Here is a 24,839-nt window from a genome sequence, read left to right as displayed (position 1 = left end):
GTTACAATTGGCTATCCATAGTTTAATTCACAATTTTGTCTTAAGACCAGAGTTTTAAATTAATCCTGAGTTCAGAATACTGGTCCTAGATCTTTGCTTATCTTTCAATTTTATGTCTTGTCAAAATTATCCTATGGGGATTAAACAAGGAAAAACCTTGCGCATATAAATTTTGGGGTAAATGAATGAAATATGAACATCTAACCCACTTGCCCCTTCCCTCCTTACTGAATTAATCCAAACTGATGTACTTCTCTAGTAATTTCTAACTCATAAGGAAAGATTCTTAGATCATCAGGGTTCAGGGAGTTCATGAATTGGGGTGGAAATGAAAAAAAAACACAGGGCTGGACTGATGTTAAGGTTGAGTATGCTATGCAATTATCCTTTTTATTTTTGACACAGGAAAAGGGTTTTGAAGAAATCCTTCCAATTAAGTACAGGCATGTGTCAATATGTGAATCTTATGTATCTTGCCTTCAGTAGGGAAATTACAGGTGATTTACATAAAACACAAAAAAATTCTAGTAATTTTCTTTGGGGACTGATTTCTCGCTCTTTTTCCTCTTTCTCTTTGGTTCTAGACTTCCCATCATGGCCATTGCTTTCTTTGTCCAAAGTTTTTTGGGGTCACCAGTAATCTTCACCTTCTCAGACTTTCCCGCGTTGCTGGGCATTCCAACAAAGTCTGACGTCGAAGAGGTACTCGACGATGTACTCAACTGAGGGCTCGATGATGTCGAAGAGGTCTTTGTAGGTGAAAGGTTTGGGATGGACTTTGTAGGCGTTCTCGTTCGTTTGCGAGATTTAGATTTCAGTGTTTCATCGATGATTAGATTGGGTTCCATATCATCGTTGTCACTGCTGTTCTTCGCAAGCGGTCTGTCTCCTTCTCTCTCGAGGACGGGTGGTGAAAGCGGGCTTCCCGACTGCGACTGGGCCGAAGGATTGTCACTTGTAGTACTGCTTAATACAGGATTGGGACTAACGGGCTCGGTTTTGACGGTTGAGTCGGCGTCGCAGGTTTGCGCCTGTTTCTGCTGGCGTTCCTGCTCCTGTTGCTGAAGACGCGAGTGAATCGTCAAAATGGTATTGGCGACCTCGTGCTCCTGCTCGCTGCCGACAGAGTCCAGCTTCCGTTCGTAACGGTTTCCCAGGATTGCGTCACTGTTCTTGTACTGCAATGAAAGCATTCTCGCACGTACCTCATTCTCACTTTCCGCTGGCGCTGTCGTCACCTTGGCGGGCGGAGGACTTACTCTTTCGACAGTTCTCGTTTTCTTCGTTAGTGCAGCAATGTCGGGTGCAATCAAAGCAGACGATATGAGCGCAGCTTCCATCGGGGTATGCTGTGGCGTGGATTCAGTAGGTGCTGTCTCTTCTTGGTCAGTTTCACCACTCTGGGTGATCTTCTTGCTAACCCATTTCAGATCGTCCACGGTTTTGGGGATCGTACCTCGATGTCCATTCATAAAACAAACCATTTGATGGTTACACCTATCTGACGGACTGCTTGACACGACATGTTTGCAATCCTTATCTGAAGCTTTCTGGATATCTCTCTGACTGCTGTCGCTTACAGATTTTGCTTCGGTTTTGTCAACAGGCTCAGGGGATGTGATTTCAATTTTGGGTACAACATCAGGAGTTGAATTTGCTTTCACTGATCCATCAGCTTGTTCAGTTGTGTCTTTTGTCCGTGTTAATACAACATGTTGGGATTTCTGCTCATCTCCTTCTTTTGGTGATCTCTTGCTTATCTGTGACGGCAGTGAAACCCTTAGCCCAAGAGAGTCTGAAAGTGCTTTATTTCCTGAATGTAATGAGCTTATTTGATCTAATTTCTCCCTCTCCCCTGCAGACACTGGAACAATAACTATTTTCTTGGTACCTAGGTGCGGTTCAGGAGACATGTCTTCAGTAGACTTCCTCTGGTGAGATTCGCCAACTCTGCGTTCGTTGACCTGACGGATTTGGATTGATTGGCGCAGCTTCTCCTGTAACTGTTTGTGAATCGCCCGGTGCTCATCAGAAATCTTTCCATCTCCACGTGTCACTGATCGTGTGACTTCGTAGACCTCGTTCGCGGGTCCCTTCAGTCTTTCAGTGGTCAGTGTGGTGACCGTTGAAGGCTTCTTAGATTGTCCCAAAGCAGCAGCTGCAACGGCGGCAGCAGCAGCTAACGCCGAGGCGGAGCCAGGTTGTGGAGGGTGTATGAGGTAGGCATCATTGAGAGGCATGGGGAGAGTTGGTGGTGCGGTGGTCGGAGATGAAGCTTCGCTTGGCTGCGGACTGCCCGCTCCCAGACCACGGAGCAGACTTGACATCTGAAAAGAAAAACAAGACACTTATCATTTAAAAATTTTATTCTTTTAACATTTCTACATGTAAAATGAATGCTGGGGCTCTAACACTTTGACTTTATCTGTCAGATTTCAGAGAAATCATTTTTATTTGGTAATAACCTGATTATCTATCAATTTAGGATCTCAAACAAATAAAGCCAATACACCTTTGGAGGACACTGGGGAAGGATCATGAAACCAATGAATTATAACTATTATGTGTGAAGTGTCATTCTTTTTTTTAAAGGGTCCCCCATATTGTCCTACTTACATTTTTATCCGTCGTGATCGTAGCCGGCGTATCCCACTGGGTATTCTTGAGGCTCATGTCAGCTCCGTAATGAACAAGGATCTTGACGATGTCAGTATAGCCACGCCCGGTAGCGACGTGAAGGACGGTGTTACCGGAGTAAGATTGGATGTTGACCTCGGCTCCAGAGCTCAGTAGATTATGGACCAGTTTGGTATCTTGGTTGGTGACAGCATGGAACAAAGGGGTCCACCCATTCTTTGAATCCTGACAAAATGAGAAAAAAAATACTGATCAGAGAGAGGCTGAAAGTCCTATCTTGAGTGCTTGTGCACCGTACCACAGTAGTAATAATAATAATAATAATCTGCATTTATATAGCGCTTAACACATCGGAACGACGTCTCTAAGCGCTTTACAGATATATTATTACCCCGGTCATCGGATCCTTGCATGCCCGCATACAATATATCCACCCCCTGGGGAGCATTCCAACAAGAGTTCCAAGACTCAATAGCTAGGCATACTACATAGGCTTTCGCATCCTACCGGGTACCCATTTAACACCTGGGTGGAGAGTGGCAAATTGTGGATTGACGCCTTGCCAAAGGGCGCTAGGCCATGGTGGGATTCGAACACACGACCCTCTGATTACAAGGCGAGAGTCAGAACTGCTACACCACGGCGCTTCCAGTTGTAGTCATGCTACAACTGGAGTATTAAAGGAGAATGAAACCCTTGAAACCAGCTGAATCCATATCAAAGAGAAAAATCAAAGAAACATATTGTTGAAAGTTTGAGGAAGATTGAATGAACAATAAGAAAGTTATGAGCATTTGAATATTGAGATCACTAATGCCATGTAGATCCTCCTATTGGCAATGCGACCAAGATCTGTGATGTCACACACGTAAAACTCCCTCATTACTTTAGTACTTATTTCACTTATATTCTCACTTTTATAGAGTCTATCACAAGGTGAGGTGTTCTCTTCATGAGAGGACAAGTACAGAGGTTTCACAACATTATATCATTGATGAATCGTTTGTCATATGATTAGAATGAGCAAAAAGAGATGTTTTGGGGTATATTTTCAGCGTCCAAAAGGGGAGAGTTGTTCATCAGTGACATCATAGATCTTGGTCGCATTGCCAATGGGAGGATCTCCATAGCATTAGTGATCTTGACATTCAAATGCTCATAACTCTTCTATTGCTTGTCCTATTTTACTCAAAATTTTGTTGGTCTTATTCTTTGATTTTTCTGCTTTCACAAATGCTAACTTGCTCCAAGAGTTTCATTCTCCTTTAACAATAGAGGTGGACAGTCATTCATTATATCCAGATAAAATGAAAGATGTTACATATCAATTAGAGAGAGGCTGGAACTCTTCTCTCTTGTATAGTAACCATAGTGCTTACCACTTAGATAACATGGGTATGAGAAATATTTGAGAAGTAGTAGTCTTGCCATTTCTTTTTCTCATTCTTCTCCTTTTTCTCTGTGTCATCACATCCTCATTCACTTTTTCCCCCGAGTTTTTCTTCCTCTTTCTCTTCTTCTCCTTCCTCTCATTCTCCTCTTCTTCTTCTGTCCTCCTTTAATCTCCCTTCTTCTAATCTCCCTTCTACCTCTAGGAACAAATGTGGAGCGTTGTGGCCCAGTGGATTAGTCTCCGGACTTTGAAACAGAGGGTCGTGGGTTTAAAATCCCAGCCATGGCATAATTTCCTTCGGCAGGAAATTTATCCACATTGTGCTGCACTTGACCAAGGCGAGGTGAATAGGTACCCGGTAGGAAATAATTGCTCGAATGCTCAAGCACCTGATCAAGGTAGCCGTGCTCAAGCCGGGGTAATAATAATAGCAGGGCCCGCTGGGAAAACAGTTTTTCAGAACTGAAGTGGCTACCCTGGGTAAATATGCCGTTATTATCATTAACATGAGAGAGTTAATGGTCTTCCAAGGAATGTGATTGTGAATACAAAGTGGTGATAAAAAGGGGTTGACCACATAGAATTAACAAGTTATAAAATGATCCATGTCTATCTAACCTTTGAGTTGATATCAGCTCCTTTCTCAAGTAACATGGTTACCAGCGTTGGGTTGCCTACCATAGCAGCTAGATGGAGAGGGGTGTAACCTGTTAGCAAAGAAAGATGAAATGAGTGTCAGCCTGAAATCTGAATGGATGAGTTGATTAATCCTAAAATTGTGGTACCTTTAATAATAATAATAATAATAATAATAATGTACATTTATATAGCGCTTATTACAGTAGTTTCTAAGCGCTTAACATTTATAACTTAACGTAATACATGTATACGGATTATGAAGAGCATAATAAATTATATTGCATTACGTTACATAATATTACATTAAATTACATTACAATTACTTTGCAAAACATTATAATAAGTAATTAAAGAAAACAGATGGGGTGACATGGAATCAGTGAATTAAAAAAATAATTAAATGTCTCTGTATCCTATTAATAAAATTGCTCTCAATTTTTATGCTTTAGGTAGTTCGTAAAGTGAAGAAAGAACAAAGAACAATAAATGTTTTTTTATTTCGTTTTTTAATGAATATAAAATTGTAATAATAGGCATTTTATTATTGATTAAAGGACAAGTCCACCCCAACAAAAAGTTGATTTGAATAAAAAGAGAAAAATCCAACAAGCATAACACTGAAAATTTCATCAAAATCGGATGTAAAATAAGAAAGTTATGACAGTTTAAATTTTCGCTTAATTTCACAAAATAGTTATATTCACATCCTGGTCGGTATGCAAATGAGGAGACTGATAACATCACTCACTCTCTATTTCTTTTGTATTTTATTATATGAAATATGAAATATTCCAATTTTCTCCCAGTTCTTGTATGAAACAACGATTAATTCCTCCCTGAACACGTGCAATTAGCATTGTTTAATACTTTATGGTTCAATCCAGTTTATCTTTATTGTCAAATCTGTAAAAGTGAAATATTGTATAATTCAAACAATAAAAAACAAAAGAAATAGTGAGTGAGGGACATCATCGACTGTCTCATTTGCATGTCACTGAGTTGTGCATATCACTGTTTTGTGAAAAATAAGCGAAACTTTAAAATGTCATAGCTTTCTTATTTTACATCTGATTTTGATGAAATTTTCAGCACAATGCTTGTTTGATTTTTCTCTATTCAAATCAACATTTTTCGGGGGTGGACTTGACCTTTAAAAAAATGGGGGAAAAAAGATGTACGGGATGGGGTCCTGCCTCCTGGTCTTCAAAATTGAAAGCATACCTTCATAATTTCTGATGTTTAAATTGACGTCCACCTCTGTGTATTTAAGTAGAGTACCCAGGCATCTCTCTGTGTTGTTCTTACATGCGTGATGTGCGGCCGTTTGACCATTACGATCCGCTTCGTTCGGATTAGCACTAGCTTCCATCAGCAACTTGATGATGTCACAATCTTTCATGATGCATGCAAGATGGAGGGGAGTCTAAGGTGTAATCAAAAGGAAAAATACATGTGAAAAAAGTGAAATAAAAAGCGCTAATATAAAAAATTCTATCTTTCATGATGAATGCTAGATGGGGGAGTCTAAGGTTAAGGTATCATCAAAAGGATGAAATACATAAGAAAAAATATATAAAAAATTATCAAGTAAAAAAATATATGTTTCATGATGCATGCTAGATGGGGGGGAGTAGTTTATCATAAAAGGGTATCAATTCAAGCTAAAGCGGGGTAATAATAGTGCGCCTCGGAATAGATTATTTTTAGATATCATTCATTAGAATATTAATTAAAAGTGATGAAATAAAAACAAATGATTTTAAATGAAGGGGGTTTTAGCAGAGTATTGCAAGTACATCTTTTGGTCTGTATGCTTTGCATACAGAGGCAATATAAGAGCATATTGCATGAAGCACCAAAATCTCACAAATTCTCCATACGCTCATGTACAAAACTTACTGTGCATTATCATACAGTATTGCACGGTCTGATGAAATAATTAAGTGTATTAATATTTACAACCATTTTGGATGCCCTTTCTGCATGAATACCAGAAATATATCACTTCATCATTCATGCAATATTGACCAGGGCTAACTTGTGGAATATTGCAGGTATCTCATTATGGGGTTCCATGACATTTGCTCTGGCGACAATTGCTCCGCTCAAAACTCCACGCACTAATCAAATGACGAACTTCAACCCTGGGTTTAACACTATACCCTACCCTAATCCTAACATAAAATCCTACTGCAGTCCTAACACTAACCCTATATCTTAGACAAAATTAAGTCCGGAGCAATTGTCGCAGGAGCAAATGTCGTGGCACCCATTCTGGATCATCTAATATAACTCACAAGTCAAAACATAGCATTTAGGGACAAGAATAGTAGAAAACTGGTGGAAATTCAAGAAACCTTACATACCTTCAGTTTCTGAAAAAAAAAAAAAACACCCTCCCCCCATCAAAAAAAATATTGTGAAAAAAAAATTGTGTTCTTCTAACCTGTTGCATGAAATTGAAGATGTCGACAGACTTTCCAGCTAACTGAACAAGTTCAATCAATCTCCGGATCAGACCCATATCTGCCTTGTCTTGAACGATGGCAATGTGAAGAGCACTGTGAAAATTAAACATCATCAGAGAAATATATTAATTTTACGATATACTATCTGAGCATAGAAGGTAAAATGTGATAAATGGGTGTTTAAGATATATCTACATAGCAGAAGAAGTAGCGGTAGTAGTTATAGTAGGGGCAGTAGAAGTAGTAGTAATAGAAGTAGTAGTAGTAACGGGAGTAGTAGTAGTAGTAGTAGTAGAAGTAGTAGTAGCACTAGTAGAAGTAGTAGTAGTAGTAGTAGTAGTAGAAGTGGTAGTGGTAGTAGTAGTAGTAGTAGTAGTAGTAGTAGTAGTAGTAGTAGTAGTGGTAGTAGTAGTAGTAGTAGTAGTAGTAATAGTAGTAGTAGTAGTAATAGTAGTAGTAGAAGTAGTAGTAATTGAAGTAGAATAGTAGTAGTAGTAGTAGTAGTAGAATAGTAGCAGCAATTCAATAATGAATGTTTTATTTGTTGAATGAATTCAACAATAAAGTAGGAAGTTCAACTCACGCCATGAAAAGCGTTAAATAGTAATTGTACATTAAAAGGCTACATAAATGAAAATTATCATAAATCTTTCGTCGCATCCTATGTTCTAAGAGTGGTTTGAACCACTAAGAAAAAAAAGAGCATATTATCCCGGATCCAATTACAGGAAGTAGCTCCCGGATATTTCATTCCAAGACTTTACCCACATAAATTGAATATATTCCATCTTTTATTCTAATTAACATCTAACTCACATCTCCGAATAGGATCGACTAAAGAATAAAGGACAAAAGAAGCAACATGAACTTTGTTTAATTCTGTACACGAATCAACGAGCCATAACAGCGACCGACTGTAAACATCATACTTGCGGGTTGGCGTGATAGATTTCAAAGAGTCAAGTTAGCTAGGGGTTTCCCCTAATATCGAGGGTACAGGAAACTAAAGGTAGATGAAGGATATGATAAAGCGGTGTTTATCTGTCGCTCGGCACATCTTAAACCTAGATATCTCCGAGTTTCCGGGAGTCAACGAAATACATACTAGCGAAGGAAAGGAGGCACTGGGGAGAGTACCGTCATTGGGAGATTGAATGGATGGCGGTCCGGGGGGGGGGGGGGGGGTTGAGGTATTTTATGACAAATTACCACAATCTTCTAAAAATATTTGTTCGAAATGTGTAAGGCTGAAAGATGCAGACCAAAAAAGACAAAACTGACAGCAGACAAACAGACAGTAGAAATGCAACGGACAGATGCAGGGGAAATAAGAGTATACGATTAAAATTTAGGGGGAAAATAGCAATATGGATAATAAATAATAAAGGGAAGGGGTAAAAAATAGGACAGAAATTACCGTAATACGCCCTCTATCCACTACTCGAAATCTCTCATTTTGATCGACCTCATTATTCTACCCCCCCCCCCCGCCAAAATGCATTTACTCCCTTTATTTTCAATTCCTTTTAACGATAGTTCGAAATTACTTTGTAAATGATATTCGCACATTCGCATCTTGGTAAAATACTTGACCTTCGACAAGGATATGAACTTCCTTATTTGCATTCAAGGAAAGAAACCTTTTCTTCTTTTGTTTGAATAGCGCTAGGATAGACAGGGGCTAAGAAAACAGTTTAATGCTAAGAAAACAGTTTAATACTGGTTTCTTCCTCTAACAAACTAATCATAATAATTAGAAAGTCAAAAGGGGCCTAAGCTTTCGATCCTATCAGAATCTTCGTCGGAGGCAAAATGACAAACATATAAAGTGGAACAACCATAATATAGACCACAGACAAGCTACAGCAACACTAGAAACAAGGAGACAAAAGGGGCATTAGTGAGTAGAGAAGACCAATCAGGTTAGTGAAGGGGATGAAAGAAAAGGAGTAGGCAGACACAAAGGGAAGTTAGTGTAAGTAAGGCCAGTAAAAGACCTCAAGCTAAGAGGGATTAAGATAATGAGGCAGGCAACATCAAACAGGATCTGGAACAAAACAGTGATAGAGGGTATGAGGAAGAGAATTAGTGAGAGGTGGGTCAAACAGGTTACAAAGAAAGGCATAACAAACTGGTGCATAAGAGTGGGGGGGGGGGAAGGAAAAGAATGGGGGAACAACTGATAATGTGTAAAAGACATATAAGTATATATGATAAAGCATTAAACAAACTAAGAGAAGAAGGTTAGTGTAAATATGTATCTATAAGTGATATGTTTATAAATATATCCAAAAAAGAAATGTATATGAAAGAATATAAATACACATATGGTGTAACTGATATTGTTATCCGCTAGGTGTGACGGGAAAAAAACATAGGACTATATAGTAGGAAAAAAAACCTGTATATGTGAAAAAAGGAAGCAAATTGCCTAAAAAGGTAAAAGCAAATATAGAAGAGAGGGGGTGTATTATGAAGAAACCATAGTATACATGTAAATAAGCAAATGTGGTTAATCTAAAAGAGGTGAGTGGAGAAAAAAAATATATATATAATAATTATTATATCGCCTGAATAAGGAAGGAAAAATTGGAGCTGAGCTTGTATGAGATATGGGAGGAAAGTAGAGTAAGAAACTATAATGTAACTATTCAAAAGAGCTGAGGGGAAAAATTATATGTATATATAAATTGAAAGTGGATAGGAAAGAATAATCAGTCGTTCCCCTCTTGGATGTTCAGGCCATGAGGTTGGGTGGTGCGAAGTCGTCTCATCCAGAACTTCTCTCTACTAGTACGGACTGAGTCAGGACGGGTACCTAAAGATTCGATGCCCTGTAGCATCATGTCAGTGATGGAGTGGTTGGGGAGGTTAAAATGGCGGCCAACTGGAGTGTCCAGCTTTGCTGTGTTGACAGTGGATCTGTGCCCGTAGAATCGTTTCTTGAGTGTGGTCTTGGTTTCCCCTATGTATTGTACCCTACAAACTCTGCAAGTGATGAGATATACAACATTAGTGGTAGTGCATGTGATGTTGCCCTTGATTTGGTGAGACAGGCTGGTAGAGTTGCTGGTGAAAGTGTCGCCCTCGTGAAGGTGTATTTCACATATGATGCACCTGTTGCTGGTGCATAATCATAATAATAATAAAAAAAAAAGGTTGCCTGCCATGCGCAAAGATTTCAGGAGACAATTTCACATAATTACATATAATTTGGTACACGGGGACAATTGTTTGCTTTAAATGCTACGACAAAATTAATCAAGGACATAAGAACATGAAGATAATTGGCTTACAATCGTAGCTAATCGTACGATTGCTGTGATGTCATAACGATTATGAATTGAATTCGCTTTAAAGAATGAAATAGCAATTGATTTTTATTCAAGTGACAATTCAGAACTTTTGCCTCCAGCTGGATTCATGACTAAATCTCCTCATCAATAACTGTAATAACTTTTTATTGATAATTCGGGTCGCAGCAGTGCCAACATTTGATAACTTTAGTTGAGAGTGACTCCCACAGGCCAATTACTTTAGGGGTCAAAATGAGTGAAATCATTTAGAAATGCATGCGAATGAAACATAATTTTAGAGTGAGAAAAGACAAAAAATGTGTGAGTCTCACTCTCAATAATACCTCGGTCACATTTGCTCTACGGCGGCCGTACGGCGAGTCGAAACATTTTTTTCCCAGCTATATATACATGAAGGTGGCTTGAATTAAATTTAATAAAACGACTGTTTCGACTCGCCGTACGGCCGCCGTAGAGCAAACGTGACCGAGGTATAAGTGATAGTTGGCAGCCCTTGGGTCGTAGGCCAATCGTAATACTAATACCTCGTTCCCGTTGTCGTACGATCAGTTACGATTGATATTCCGTAGCTAATCGCGAATTTTTTTTTCGCCCTCCACTTTTTTTTAAAGAATCAAAATGATTGCCACGAATGACCTTCAGATCTGATACGATTTCACACGACGATTACTCCACGATTAAGATAACTGTTTCAATCGTGTCACAACTCTTGACAGTGGAAACTAAATACAAACAAAGGACCATCATGATAGCAGAGAATGTCGGCTAATGTTGATCAACAATGGATATCACGAAATGAATATCTTACGTGTCTCCATCAGAATCTTGCTCGGTAGCTCTCTGGCAATCGATGGCGATTGATAGACTGACGAATGGATTGACAGCGAACGGAGCCGATGATGGAGGATATCCTAGTGGAGAATAATGATAGACAGAAGAGAGAAAAAAACCGAGATGAATTAAATCAATGATTATGGGGGGATATTGTTTTAATATGTAAGAGTAAAAAAAATCGTACATGGCGATATAACACTGAAACACTGGCGTGTAGATTGACGGGGGGGGGGGGGGGGGGGGCTTAGGCACTACACCCCGACCGTTCCATGACCATAAAAAAAAGATAAAGGAATATAAAAAAAGGAAATGAAAAGAGAGAATATTAAATTATCTTGGGATTATTATGTCAAAATCTATCACAAAATTACAGTTACATTTTAAATAGATTAACAGATGATTATAATTTGTAAAATCATTATTCTAATAAGCATAACAATACACATTCAATATCTAGCGAAATATCAATATAGTATTTTCGAAACAGCGGAAAAGGAAAACAAGCAGTTTTATTACATTATTCATGAAAAAATAAATATATAAACTGCAGAATTCACATAAAACCTTGAACAATAATTATGACGGCTTATTCTTACACTATTTCCTTCTACATGTAAGTATCAGATATTTAGCTTGAGCCTCGGCGTAGCATACACTACAAAAACAATAATAGTTTATCAGACCTTCAATTACGGAAAAGGGATTTCCCCTATTACCACTCATACCTGGGAGCGCCTGGGAGTCTGTAAATTCAAATTGCGCTGAGTGTATTAAAGGAAATGATTAAAACCTGTATACAAGCGGTAGGCATATACGACTGTCACGAGGTGTAGTTTGTAGGTGTGATATGGTTAACCAAATAAAGGGAAATGAAAAATACTAAAAGTTTGTGTTTCTATTTTAGAGACAAATACAGAGAAATCTATTAAACATGTGACCATGTTCGTAGTTTGCCAACTTATTTTGTAATAACAGAGTCTTTATAAAGTGCAATAGAATTGACGAGATGGCGAAATACTATTATCTTACCAAGTCGATTTAATAGCCTTATTATGTTGACATGACGGGATACGTTATCTTGCCAAGTCAACTGGTGAAAACAAATCATGTTCATTAAAATGTTGTCCTCAAGAATTAAAACATTGATTGACAACTCATGAATTTATAAAGATTTATTGCTCCAACTAATTTTATCATAAGGGAGACATCATAAAAACATGTATGAAAATATGAAATTTCTATGTTTTCATATATTATAGCATAACTTTAATACGAACAAGAAAATTTCGGACACAAAATATTGTTAAACTTTAAAATCAATTAATTTCGTTAGTTGTTATAAGATCTTTATGACATTTCTGCATATTTCTCTGTGAATGTTACTTTCTTTTATTTAGATATAAATTATTTTCAGCCCCAATAACCCTTTAATAACCGTTTAACACCCCACAATCCCATGATAGGGGAATGTGGTCAGCTTGACGTGTACAGTCATGTACATCTTTCTTCGTAACTTGTCTGGACTAACAATGCCTGTGTGTTGCGGGTTTCCCAACTATTTCCTCATTCCATTAAGATTCTATCACCTCTAAAACGATTTCACACGCAAGATTGCGCCATTACTATCATCGAAAAGGGGATAATAAGGAAGATAGACTGAGACGGAGGGGGGGGGGGGTACTAGGACCAAGAATGAACAGCTTACTGACTAAACAATACATATTACAAACATCTAACAAATTGAATAATGATTACAAATATGAATCATGTACCGATTTCCTAATTTCATGCCAATGCGCCAAGCAGATGAACCACTCGAAAGGGCTTTACATCTCTAATACTCCTATAATTCGTTTTCACAGGACTATAGTAAATTGAAGGGAAATCAAAAAAATTATGGGGGGAGAAGAAAAATCTCAACACAATTATAACAAAAATTATAATAGGCATTTATATAGCGCCATCTATCTAGAAATAATATATTCCGATGCGCATTGTTATCATGATTACCCCGGCTTTAGCTCGAGCCGCCTTTCAGCGCTCAGAGCATTCAAGGAATCAATAATGCCGGGTACCCACTCACCTCACCTGGGTTGAGTGCAACACAATGTGGGTAAATTTCTTGCTGAAGGAAAACACGCCATGGCTGGGATTCGAACCCACGACCCTCTGTTTGAAAGACGAGAGTCGTAACAAAGAGACCACGACGCCCCTATAATCCGAATACATCATGTATGTGTTTAAAGATAATAAAATGTAACTGACCATTGTGGACATTTAGAACTGCGCAGTAGATAAGAACTGCGATTTGAACGATGGGGAAAAACACCGTCTAAGCCACGTTTCTCATGAAATAGATTCGAACATCTTGGCTGGTTGTCAAACACCATTATGTTTGCATTTAATTGTGATGTTTGGTCGAACTTTGGACCTTACGATCACATGTTTCCCGGTTAGGGCCCACCTTGCCACACCGGAGTGGTGTGGGACCCCCCCCCCCCCCCTCCATGGCATAGATGTAGGACCCACTGTCATTTCAAGGTAAGGCACTAGTCTGCTGTGCAAACCCTTCACCCGAGTTAACAGTCTGAATGTGCAGTCTACTCATGCCTTGTGTACTGAAGGCCCTCTTGAAACAGCAAGTTTTGTATGTGCTAGTCTTTGCGCGGAGACGCACTTGCTGATCAAAGTTTCGATCAGGGTCTGTGCCTGCAGTCTAGTGAGGCACCGTGCTTATACATTGATCTTCCCAAGGAGTTACCAGCACAACTCCTTGATCTTCCCAAGAATCCAAGTGGAGTCATTCCAGTATTTTGTTATGATTTCCTCTTCCTCAATAATGCTTAAAACATTTTCAAGAGTGTGACCCCCCCCCCCCCACACACATACACACAATCATCACGTATTAGGCTGTTAAAAAGCGGGCTTACACGGTTACACCCCTTGACTTTGCTAATTTAGATACCATTTTGACCGTATGCGTGAACGTCATTATCCGGCCGTGATAGATTATAATTTATGGTCATCACTTAAAGGGATGGTCCGGGCTGGAAGTATTTATAGCTTAATAAATAGAGTATAATTTACTGAGCAAAATGCAGTCCTTAACAGGTCCCTTTTCGATAATGCTAGAACAGTTGATAAAAATTTCAGTTCGCGCTTGGCGTTCGAAGTAACCATCTAGTTACATACGAATCTTGTTCAGGATCACACATAACATTGCCCAGAAAATTAGATTTTCAGGAAAAAATACATTGAAGTAAAAAAAAATAAAAAATCGCTCGCGCTTCACGCTCGCACTTTTTTTTATAAGGCTTATGAGATTATTTTATGTTTATGTTGTTTTATAAGAATAAAACTAAGAAGTGACTGATATAGGTGAAGGTAATTTCGGGCCCCGTCCCCTATTGGCGAAAGTCGGATCCGCCGGAAAATGGCCGGTGCCCCCCCTGAAAAAGCAAGGACCCCCCAGTGCCCCCCCCCCCCCCGGGAAAAAAATCCTAGCTACGCCACTGATTTCAAGACAAACTCCATGATACCATTGCCATTGCAACGCAGAAAGCGTCTGAAGTATTTTGCAAGGGATAAATACGAAAACTCAATGGGCGGCATCGATATTACTGCGTAACCGGGGATTCCCCATCCATACATGCACAAAAACGCTCCCACTGTACAGTACATGCACACACAGTCAATGCCCATTTAATTATGTACGCAGACGTAGACATGGGTGTACGTTTACTAGTACCATAGCTCTATGCTAGTACCCCTATTTGCACAGAGCACTGTAATTGTTTACAGCACGGTTTGAACAAGGGTTAAAGGGGTCAACAAAAGGAAGTCTATTGTGCAGTTTTCAATTCGCAAACTAAACATTAATACCCAAGCAAATTTACTATTGATAAGAAAACAAACAAATCATGATTTAGAACAGTCGAGAAGAAGATAAAATATAGCAAGCTTGATACACACGGGACTACAATTATTGTTATTCGATATGCCACAGAATAAAATCCAAATGAACTCTAGTTGGGTCTATGTACCGGCCCATAACTCCGTAGACGAATATACTAGTACAGCATGTGTTAATGTTTACAAATATTCATATATTTTTAAAATGTTCTAACTTGCGGGGATATGTTATTTCAAAGCACCTCATAGATATTTACTTGAAAAGAATCCGAAAGTTGGTAATAACGCAAGAGTAGAAATATCCAACTTATTTCAGAAAACATTGAAAGATAGCAACAACAACAACAACAACAACAACAGTATTGTGACGTAAATGTCTGTTTAACTTCCCATGGCTACATGTAATTCTGAAACTTAATATTGCACACTTAGAAGCTCATTTATTTAGTTTGGGAAGCATTGCAACATCCCGGTAGATCACTTTGTTCTACGAAAAAAATATATATTTAGGCATATGATATCAAAACATGTTATACCCCAAAACGCAAAACAACATTAACCCTTTGCGCGCTGATGTTGCAATTTCTTGCACAATTGTACAATAAAATTCAACAATCGTAATAATTAGTTTTCTCCCCTACCTTCAAATTAGATAAGCTAATAAAAGGCAATAGTTCTTGGATAACATCAGTGGTGCAATATGGACAGAAAATAATATCGGAACAATATCATTATCACCCCCCCCCCAAAAAAAAAAATCAGCGCACAAAGAGTTAACTAACCGATACATAGGCCGCGGATAGGCCTATATTTGCTTACTCTTGAAAATGATAAAATGTCAACCATAATACTCGGAAAAGCACGTTGAGCAATAATGAGCAGTCATGTCTAAATAAGGCGTATCTGATAGCCGAAGTTCAATTCCTTTGTTTAAACTTCAGAGACATTTACCTTTATTCAAATAACGTGTTTGGTAAAATTCTGATAATTAAAAAAAAATAATAATTCCTATGATTTTTTTTGGCTATGTTTTCATCAATTAAATAATTGCAACATTCATAATGTACGAACCTTTTTGGAGATTGGCGCTTATTTTTTACAAGGCGCAGTCGTTCTACCTCTCCACATACTTTCATTTCGAACATGCGGTATATAGGTTTTATATTGTTTTCTTTCCTCACGTTTGTTTCTTTTTAATTACGGCAAACGCATTGATACATTCATTTGTAATGAAAGTATTGAATAAATCAATTGAAAAATTGCATTGAATTTTGGATTTATTGATGAATCGACAAGGCAACCGTGTCATGAAGTTGTTATTTTGTGGCAGTTACCATAGTAACAAACAGACGTCTGTGATTCTCAGCCAATCACAGACAAGGAAAGCTTTTAAAGGATCGGAAAACTCGTCAGACAATGTTGATGACACGTACTCCAAAATATTGCTTAACTACTTCAATAACTTTGTTATTTGTTATCAGATTTTGATGGCATTTTCAGCATTTTACTTGGTGAATTTTAACTCTATTTTTGTATATAAATCTTTTCAGCCTGGAGTACCCCTATAAGGTCGAGGTTCCAAGCTATTGATCCATAATGCAATAATTGTAAAATGACGCAAGACATGTATTCTTGGCTCTGCTATGGCGTAATAACACTATGGAGTATAGTTACACTGGGTGGTATTATGATAGCTATGATTAAACCTGGGTAACTTGAACCACTTTTATGGAGTGCCAGTTGTCAACCCATTCATCAATTAAATATTATTTCTTATCCTGCTGCAAAACGTTGTAAAAAAACAAATGAGACGTGGAATGGGAAGAATTGAAACATACAAAAATATATTATGAATTTTAATGAATTGATTGATACATGTACATTATAATTTTCACGAATATAGAATAAATATTAAGAAGGCCAGCGTTCCATAGAACTAGAAGTGGGGTTTAAAATTCTAGTTTAGACCTAGTACGTCCATGTTTAGACTAGGGTTAAACCAGTAGGTCCATGGTTAAACTTTAATTATCAGAATACTATTCACTATGGTTTTTTCCTCCACGGTCCTTTACATTGTTGGTATGCATGTATCTCTTACACCAGGGATCCCTCCTTACACTAAAAACAAAGCGATCCGGTTTCCGTTCGGATACGAATACTTTCCAACGAGTAATGGACCCGAGATCCGGCATGTCTGGAATGACGTGCCTTGAAAGAAATATTTTTTCCTGCCGTTGTTATACCAGAAGTTGAACTGAACTGGGTTTTCTGTGCATAACGAACTACTAATTCTAGTAAAAATCTATTGTTTCTCCAAATTATGGCAGCAATTTTTGTTTTTTTTCAAGGGGGGGGGGGGGGGGTGTCCGTCCACTTCTGTCGCCCGCTCCCCAGTCGCGTCTCAAGCAATGTCCGCCCTCGCTCCGAACTTGATTCTAAAGTTCAGACCTCAACTTCAAGCACGCCAGACAAAAATATACAGGCCGATGATAGATGAAATGTGTCAAAGCCAAGGTCACCCAACCTTCGAAACTTAGACTCAGACAGGATTTCAAGTGACTGATGCAGACCCCCCCCCCCACACACACACACCCAAAACTATTACAGCAATGTCCACAACAAAAAATATAATAAGTGACTTTTTAGAGTCGGGGATCGTCAACTCTCAATCTTCAGATTTGGATTGTATGGTAATATTCAAAAAGAGCATTTTCGAGAAAAGCTGCCTTTCTGAAGGATAAACTCGATTTGAGGGTCGAAAAGGAAACAAAATTGAGACTATTTCAATCTTTTCCCCAACTCTCTGACTTTGCAAACAGTTTTTGATGGAGCCTTCCTTGTGTCGAATGGGTTCACTTCTCAGCACCCATTTTCATCTAAATCCGCGAGGGTATTGTGTGCATTAATATATAGCAGCCAACTCACGCGAGTTGGCGCCAAATGAGAGATCACGTGATACATTGGGGGAATCCCCATTAATCAAGAAAGGGGAGGATGTATTGGCTGGGAGCCAGCTTCAAGAAGTTTCAATTTCATTTGTGTTATTTTAAAGAAAAACAAGAATTGAAGCAGAGGGGAATAACCGTCGTTGATTGTTCGAAAAGATAGTTTGGACAATGAGTGATTTAGGAAGGATGGACGTATTATATCACATCGGTGTTCACCTAACAACTAGAAAGTATATAAGCCTTATCATTAACTTTCTAATTAAAAAAATAATTTTTACAAAATTCACTCAGCTTGAAGTTAAAAAGGGGGAGGAGGAGAAGGGGAAGGGGAAGAACAACAACAAAAGAAGAATTACCAACTCGTCTACTATTGGCATTTGGTCTACCATCAGTTCGTCCACTATCCACATGGTCTAATTGTCATTTCCTAAAATAACCAGTTGGTCCAATAGCCATTTAGTCCATATAACCTTGTCTAATTGAACTAGGTGTTAACTGGGCGAAATGAATGAAAAGAAAATGGACATTAGACCAACTATTTATTAGACGAAGTGATGATTGGACCAAATGGTTGTTAGACGAAATGTTGATGAACGGAATAGCATTAGACTAAATCGAGGCAGACCATGAGGTGAGTGGACGAGTTGGCAATAGATGAATTGGCAATTTACCACATAAATGTTAGAAACCTAGAATTAAGAAATTGACACTCGAGAAACGGAAGTCATAACCACATACGAAATTAATAATGCTTGTTTTGGCAAGCAAATCCGGGACTTTACCTCATACTAAGTGGAGTTATAACATATATAATAATGTTCTTTGTAATCATTACAGCGTATTTTACAAGAGCAATGTGCAAATAAGGTAATCATATTTTTCAAGTTCTGCTGTTTGCGATTCGAGCGAAGAGAGGTGCGTACGATTAAAGGTAAATGATCCCGACTCACTTTATCTATTACAAAATTTCAACAAATCGTTTCCTAATCCATTAATCATTGAAATTAAATTCAGACGCAATTTGATCATGAATTGTAGCTTATCTATTCGAAAATGTGTAAAAAAATATGTCAAATAATATTGAAAGTGGTACATCAAATGATTTTAATGGAAAAATAAAATAGATTAAAAAGAGGGCAAAAAAAAAATCGCTTTTCATGCGAAGTTTGTGTTCATTTTGAGAGGAAATTCAAAGACTTGGGACACAATATAATTATGTTTGAAAGACTAGTAGACTAAATGGTAGCCGAGCTCCTATTCCCGCTGTCGCGTGTATTCAACTTTCACGGATTTCTCCCTTCTGATAACCTTTCCCTTTTTTATTGAATTTTTCTTTTCTTTTTGCACTTCTACTTCTCTTCCAAGTGTATTCGACTCGTCTTGAACAACTTTGAATCATCTTCATGAAATGGAAAATTAAAAAACTCAAAAAAAAAAAATTAGGTAATTAGGGTAAATGCTCCATGAGGGTTATCATGTGTCCAACCAGCATATTTATTTATCCAGTGTGATGAAAATTTTGCCCATTCTAAAGATTGCTGCTTATTTTGTAACCTTACTGGACAATATGCTTCCCGCATTTGGTAAAATACTTCCCCAAAATGGTTGGAAACATAATTAACCTCGTGCTGGTTAAAATTTTACCCAATATTATTTAAAGTGTACCCGAAAAGGGCAATTCGATATCATTTAACGCGAATGTAAATTCACATAAATCTGAGTGAACACGGGGCTCAATGTTTGGTTTTATGGTGTGTATACGAGGACGGGTGTGTGCGTGTGTGTGTGTGTGGGGGGGGGGGTTACAAAGTCTACTTCAGGTTTATGAGAGTATGAACTTATCACTGGTACGTGATGTTCCGGTATCGCTTTGATTTTGAAACACGATCTCGATGATGTCATGACGCTTTGAACAATACCACAACCACTACTGACGCAAGCAATATAATTTTTTTCTTTCACAAACAAATATATGGCTAATGACGTGGGGGTTGCCCAACATGGTAAAAGAGGTCCGGTCTGCAATAAAATGAACAATGAATATCCTGAAGGTATCACATTCATTTTATCAGTATTTGGCATTGATCTAGATATAAAATGAACTCGGATGGTAGTTAAAGGTAATAATCGACGTTATGCTCGTTTTAGAATTACTAATAATCAATATCGTGTAAGATCGGGACTAGTGTCTGTCTGGCCGATACTCCGAAATTTATCCCTCCTATGTATATACTCTATTCTATTTCTGTGTTGTGACTATGATAGCTTCAGATCAAGGACGCGTTGCAGAGAGAGTTGCGTTTCAACGGAATCAGAGTTAAAAACAAAAATCAAACGAAAGTCCTAAATATGAAGTCTGATTGGCTCAAAATGAAGTTGTGTTTGATTCCAACTGTTTATGTAAATGGACCCTAAAAATGCAATGCTACAGTTACACCAGTGAAACCCGCCCCTGACCAACAAAAGCTTTTACATTATTTTCAGTGACATACAGTACCATCATACGGCTAGGACTATTGTTGGTCTGACTGTGTACGTGACAGACAAAAGGCAATGATGAAATATTGAGTTATACAAACTTACTTTGGCCAGGAGGCTGCATGGGGCCAGGTGTCTGTATCCGAGGTGGTACACCGGAGGGATGGGCGGGGCCAGTGGTGGAGGGTGGCTGAGGCCCCCTTGGTCTCATTGGGTAGTATTCGCTGCTAGGAGGGGGTGGTGGGATGTACCCCTGTCCGGCTGCTCCAGGATGCCGTATCGTCTCCCGGTGTGGCAGCTCACGAAAGGAAGGGGTGGATGAGTGTGGCTGGGAGGTGGAGGAGGTCGGCGGGGAGGAAGAGGAGGATGGGGACACCTGCGCCGAGGTGTGGGGAGTGGTTGCGGTACGGGGTGGAGATGGGCGGGGTGGGGAAGGGCGGGGCGGAGAGGGGCGTGGCTGGGTTGGGTGGTTGGTAGCTGGAGAGACTACATGAGAGGGTCCATGCGGTCCTGGGTTGATACCGGGCGGGCGGGTGACACGTGGAGGGTAAAGCGATACACCTTTAGTCAAAAACATCGAATCATATGATTTAGAATAGACTAGATCTACGTTGTAAGTGAAATTATAAATAAATGTACATGTAACAGACTGTTTTCAATTCACATTGATGTTAAATTTAATTTTCTTCACATTATGAATGCAAAAAAAATTGTCATATGAATTGTATCTTTGCACTTTAGCTTTAATCGTGTTTCACCCTATAAGTGGAGAACAATCAAGTTTGATTTTAAAAATCGTTGATATGAATACCAAATATAGCCTTCTGAGTCAGCATGATTTTACAAGTCTTTTCTTTTTCTCGATCGGCAATTGACTTTTGGGCAATTCCACATTTAACATGTGACATATAAATTAAAACTAGGACTGACAGTTTTGTTGGTGTTGAGGCTACATGTAGATGAGGTTATACAAACGACATTTTTGTTTTACATTGTATAGACATACCTTCTGGAATAGAGGAGCCAGCCGTGATGGGATGGCGAAGGGTTAACAATGCTTCCACTGGTGGGGCATGCACAGCGTGATGAGGAGTCCCAATCGGTAACCGCTGCGGTAGTTGCTGCGGAGAGACATGCAGAGGTGGTCCTTGCCGCGGTAGATGCTGCGGTAAACCAGAAACAAGACGCGGTCCTGCCGTTAACTCCGGGCCTTGCGATAGCGCACTTTTCGTCGCTGGCGTTGACGTGGTTGGGGATTTCTTGCGATGCTGCAGTAACCTTGGTCGAGGGTGTGATGGAACCTCCTGGGAGTGCAGACCGCTCGGTGACGGGTGACCTGAAGGGTGTTTCTGCGAATTTCCAGGATGGGGTCCAGTCGTGCCATGGGGCCGCGGTGGCGCCCCGTGTGCTACTAATCTGTCCATGCTTATTGGCAACGCTTGGTGTACTCCATGAAGAGTTGGACCATGCTTGTCAGGTCTTCCACTCGAGGTTGGAGAGGCTTTGGCAGGACCAGACTCTGATGTCACCTGAACCACATGACTGGGACTTTCCCGCGGTACTGGTGAAGTCTTTTTCTTCGGATGAGGACGAGGACTGGGTGCTTTAACATAGTGCTCATGCGCTGGGGAGTTTGCTGGAGAAGGTGCTCTTGCTGACGCTGGGGAAGGTGCACCTGCTGAAACCGACGAAGCAGTTATCGTTTTGGGGCTTTTAGTGGGTGACAGTGCCGGTGGCGTTAAATACGTTGTTTTGGCCAACTTAGTTGGTCCCGAGGGAATGACTGGAGATGTTGTCTTGACGTTCCCTGAAGCGTGATTACTCTCAGAGGTACCCAGCGGTATCTTCGGGCTCCCTACAACAGTCTCCAGTGCGATTGCATGAGGAGTTAGATGTGGAGGAACCAGGTAGCCATGCTGAAGAAGAGCAGGAGCTGATCTCTTGTAGGGGGCACCACCAACGTGTCCAGAAGCCATCGTATCCGGCGGAGGCACCACGCTGATCTGGTGATGCATTGGTGCCGCAGATTTGGGTGGTGCTTTAACAAGCATTGTCTTGCTGACACTTCCACTATCGGTTGTACTGTGCTTAACAAGTGGAGGGGGAACAACCGCTGCTTGTACTTCTGGACTCCTTGGCTTGCCCTGGATCCCAACATCCCCAGTCCCCCTCTGTAGAAGCATCTGCAGCGGCGGGGCTGCGGGAGTTGGTTGTTCCGGTGGTGCTGAAGAGGCAGTTTTCGGATGCACCGGCCTGGATAGATTGAGTGGAACATTCTCCGTCACAGGTGTTGTTGTCGGCTCTGACTTCACTTCCTTTTTTACTCTTAAATCAAGAGGGGCGGAGCCATCTATCTCTGAAATCTCCCCCTTTCCTTCACTCATTGTAAGTTTGACTCAGCAACTTCCTTATAAATGTACATGAATCTATCACACAGCATTGCATTCAATATCCGCATTCACGAGCTTCCATGCAAAAATCATGTCAATTATGCAAACACAGAACGTAAGAGCAGCAGACGCTTCAATGTCCCAAGTTCACGATGTGGGAATTCCCCCACTGATATCAACAATCAAGCATATTTGATTTTCAGGCCAGGTGATTCCATTCTTTAATCCCAGCGTCTCACGTTCAGATGGTCTCGTCAAAATGGACAGGAATCTGTTGAATAAACAAGAACAAATAAAACATGTTAGGCTAGCAAATCAACGTTACAATCAAGGCATTGGTCGTCCTCGGAATGATAATGAAGAGTTATGCTGCAGTCACATTTCCCTACGGCGGTCGTACGGTGAGTCGAAAACAGCCGTTTTATTCATTTTTATTCAAACCACCGATACATATGTATGTAGCTGGTTCAAAAAATGTTAAAACGGCTGTTTTCGACTCACCGTAGAGCAAGTGTGTCTGAGGTATAAAGGCTATTCAGAGAAAATCACAGCAAATGGACTGCCCGACATACACACTGGGCACCTTTTGTTATTTTGCCTTACCCCCCCCCCCTCCCTCGAAGGTAAATCAGTCCTAAACTTGTTCCCTCTCTCTCACCCTCCTCTTTCTTTCTTTCTCCTTCATCTCTCTCAGACTCTCCCTGACAGAATATTGATGACCTCTTTTTCTTTCAATTGTTTTTGCCCCACCTGACAAGGTTTTTCATTGAAAGCAACTGTATGATATAATACCAGAAAAATGAAATGTTATCTTCAGAAGTCTACACGTTTCACAAATAATGACACATCATCAACAATCACATGATATCATCTGGGGCTCGTTGCAGAAAGAGTTGCAATCAATCGCAACTCTAAAAATCATGCGCAACTTGATTTTCAACCAATCAACAGCGCGCATTTGGGACTTGCGTTTAAATGCAACTCTTTCTGCAACAGGCCCCTGATACAAAAGACTAATGTCACTTGAATGATTCAGCGTTTCCTAAATACAAATGCCATCTCGGGGTCGGGGATTTTATTGACGTCATTATTTTTTCTTGTAAACTAAGAGCAAACGTACAGACGGTCGCATTTGGTAAGCTCACACAGAATCATGTGTAAACACACAGAATCTCCATGCACGAATGATGCTGGCTGATACATTAATACAGATTATCGATTGCATTTTTATTGGGGTGATCAAGTAGGCAGAGACATTGTTGTATGAATCGCCCCCACCCCCGTAACATAAAACTTAGCGAATGATTTTTACGATGGATCGTTCATCAAAGAGTAGAAATCAACCCAAAGAACAATCACTAAGCTTTATGAAACAGGGTCTTGGCCTGTGGGACACATTTGTGCGCGTGCGTGTGTGTGTGATGTTCGGGTGTTTTTTTTTTCTTCAAATGAGTCTGGGTTTATAGACTACGATCGGGTAAGCACCGTTGGAAATGGGACATGCGCAGACGCGGGTTGTTGCACTGTGCTCGTTTCTGTCGAATCAGATCTTCGTTCAGGGTTCAAGTGTCATGGGAGTGGTTCCATAAATTACAAATAAATGTAAGAAGAGGCGCTGAATTAATTTTTTTTGAAGAGAACAAAAAAAGGGTGGGGGCTGTCATCATTCAAAAGTTTGATTATTATTTTAAAAAAGAAAGGAGCCTTCTCTCCCATCCTGGGGGTGGGGGCACATACATGCATGGTACCCTAATAGTCTAATACAGATTTGTTTTTATCAGACTCAAATGTCATAATCAGCTTTTTGCTCTGTTGAATTTACC

The 24,839-nt window shown here is 39.6% G+C and overlaps 1 protein-coding gene across 2 annotated transcripts; it reads right to left on the bottom strand.

Moving 5' to 3' along the window:
• Positions 1 to 360: 360 nt before the first annotated feature.
• Positions 361 to 23,289, bottom strand: LOC129266404 (uncharacterized). Of its 2 annotated transcripts, none has more exons than XM_054904253.2 (8): positions 21,633 to 23,289; positions 20,732 to 21,187; positions 11,263 to 11,365; positions 7,116 to 7,230; positions 5,891 to 6,092; positions 4,649 to 4,737; positions 2,617 to 2,862; positions 361 to 2,327 (listed from the first exon to the last, which is right to left on the bottom strand). In XM_054904253.2, the coding sequence occupies exons 1-8, from the start codon at positions 23,008 to 23,010 to the stop codon at positions 525 to 527; spliced, it is 4,392 nt and encodes a 1,463-aa protein (XP_054760228.2). In that variant the 5' UTR covers positions 23,011 to 23,289; the 3' UTR covers positions 361 to 524. The 2 variants fall into 2 exon arrangements, with proteins under 2 accessions (XP_054760228.2, XP_054760230.2); XM_054904255.2 differs by having other exon boundaries at positions 20,732 to 21,136.
• Positions 23,290 to 24,839: the final 1,550 nt, after the last annotated feature.

This window comes from Lytechinus pictus, chromosome 8 (genome assembly GCF_037042905.1).
Source record: "Lytechinus pictus isolate F3 Inbred chromosome 8, Lp3.0, whole genome shotgun sequence".
In the NCBI taxonomy this organism is placed as follows: domain Eukaryota; kingdom Metazoa; phylum Echinodermata; class Echinoidea; order Temnopleuroida; family Toxopneustidae; genus Lytechinus; species Lytechinus pictus.
This window is presented reverse-complemented; position numbering and strand designations above follow the sequence as displayed.

Excerpts from the sequence above, each read along its gene's own strand:
- LOC129266404 (XM_054904253.2), bottom strand. The coding sequence starts at position 23,010 with ATGAGTGAAGGAAAGGGGGAGATTTCAGAGATAGATGGCTCCGCCCCT. Across the intron at positions 4,738-5,890 it reads AAACATCAGAAATTATGAAG|GTTACACCCCTCTCCATCTA; the intron begins GTATGCTTTCAA and ends CTTTGCTAACAG. Across the intron at positions 2,328-2,616 it reads CGATCACGACGGATAAAAAT|ATGTCAAGTCTGCTCCGTGG; the intron begins GTAAGTAGGACA and ends TTTTCTTTTCAG.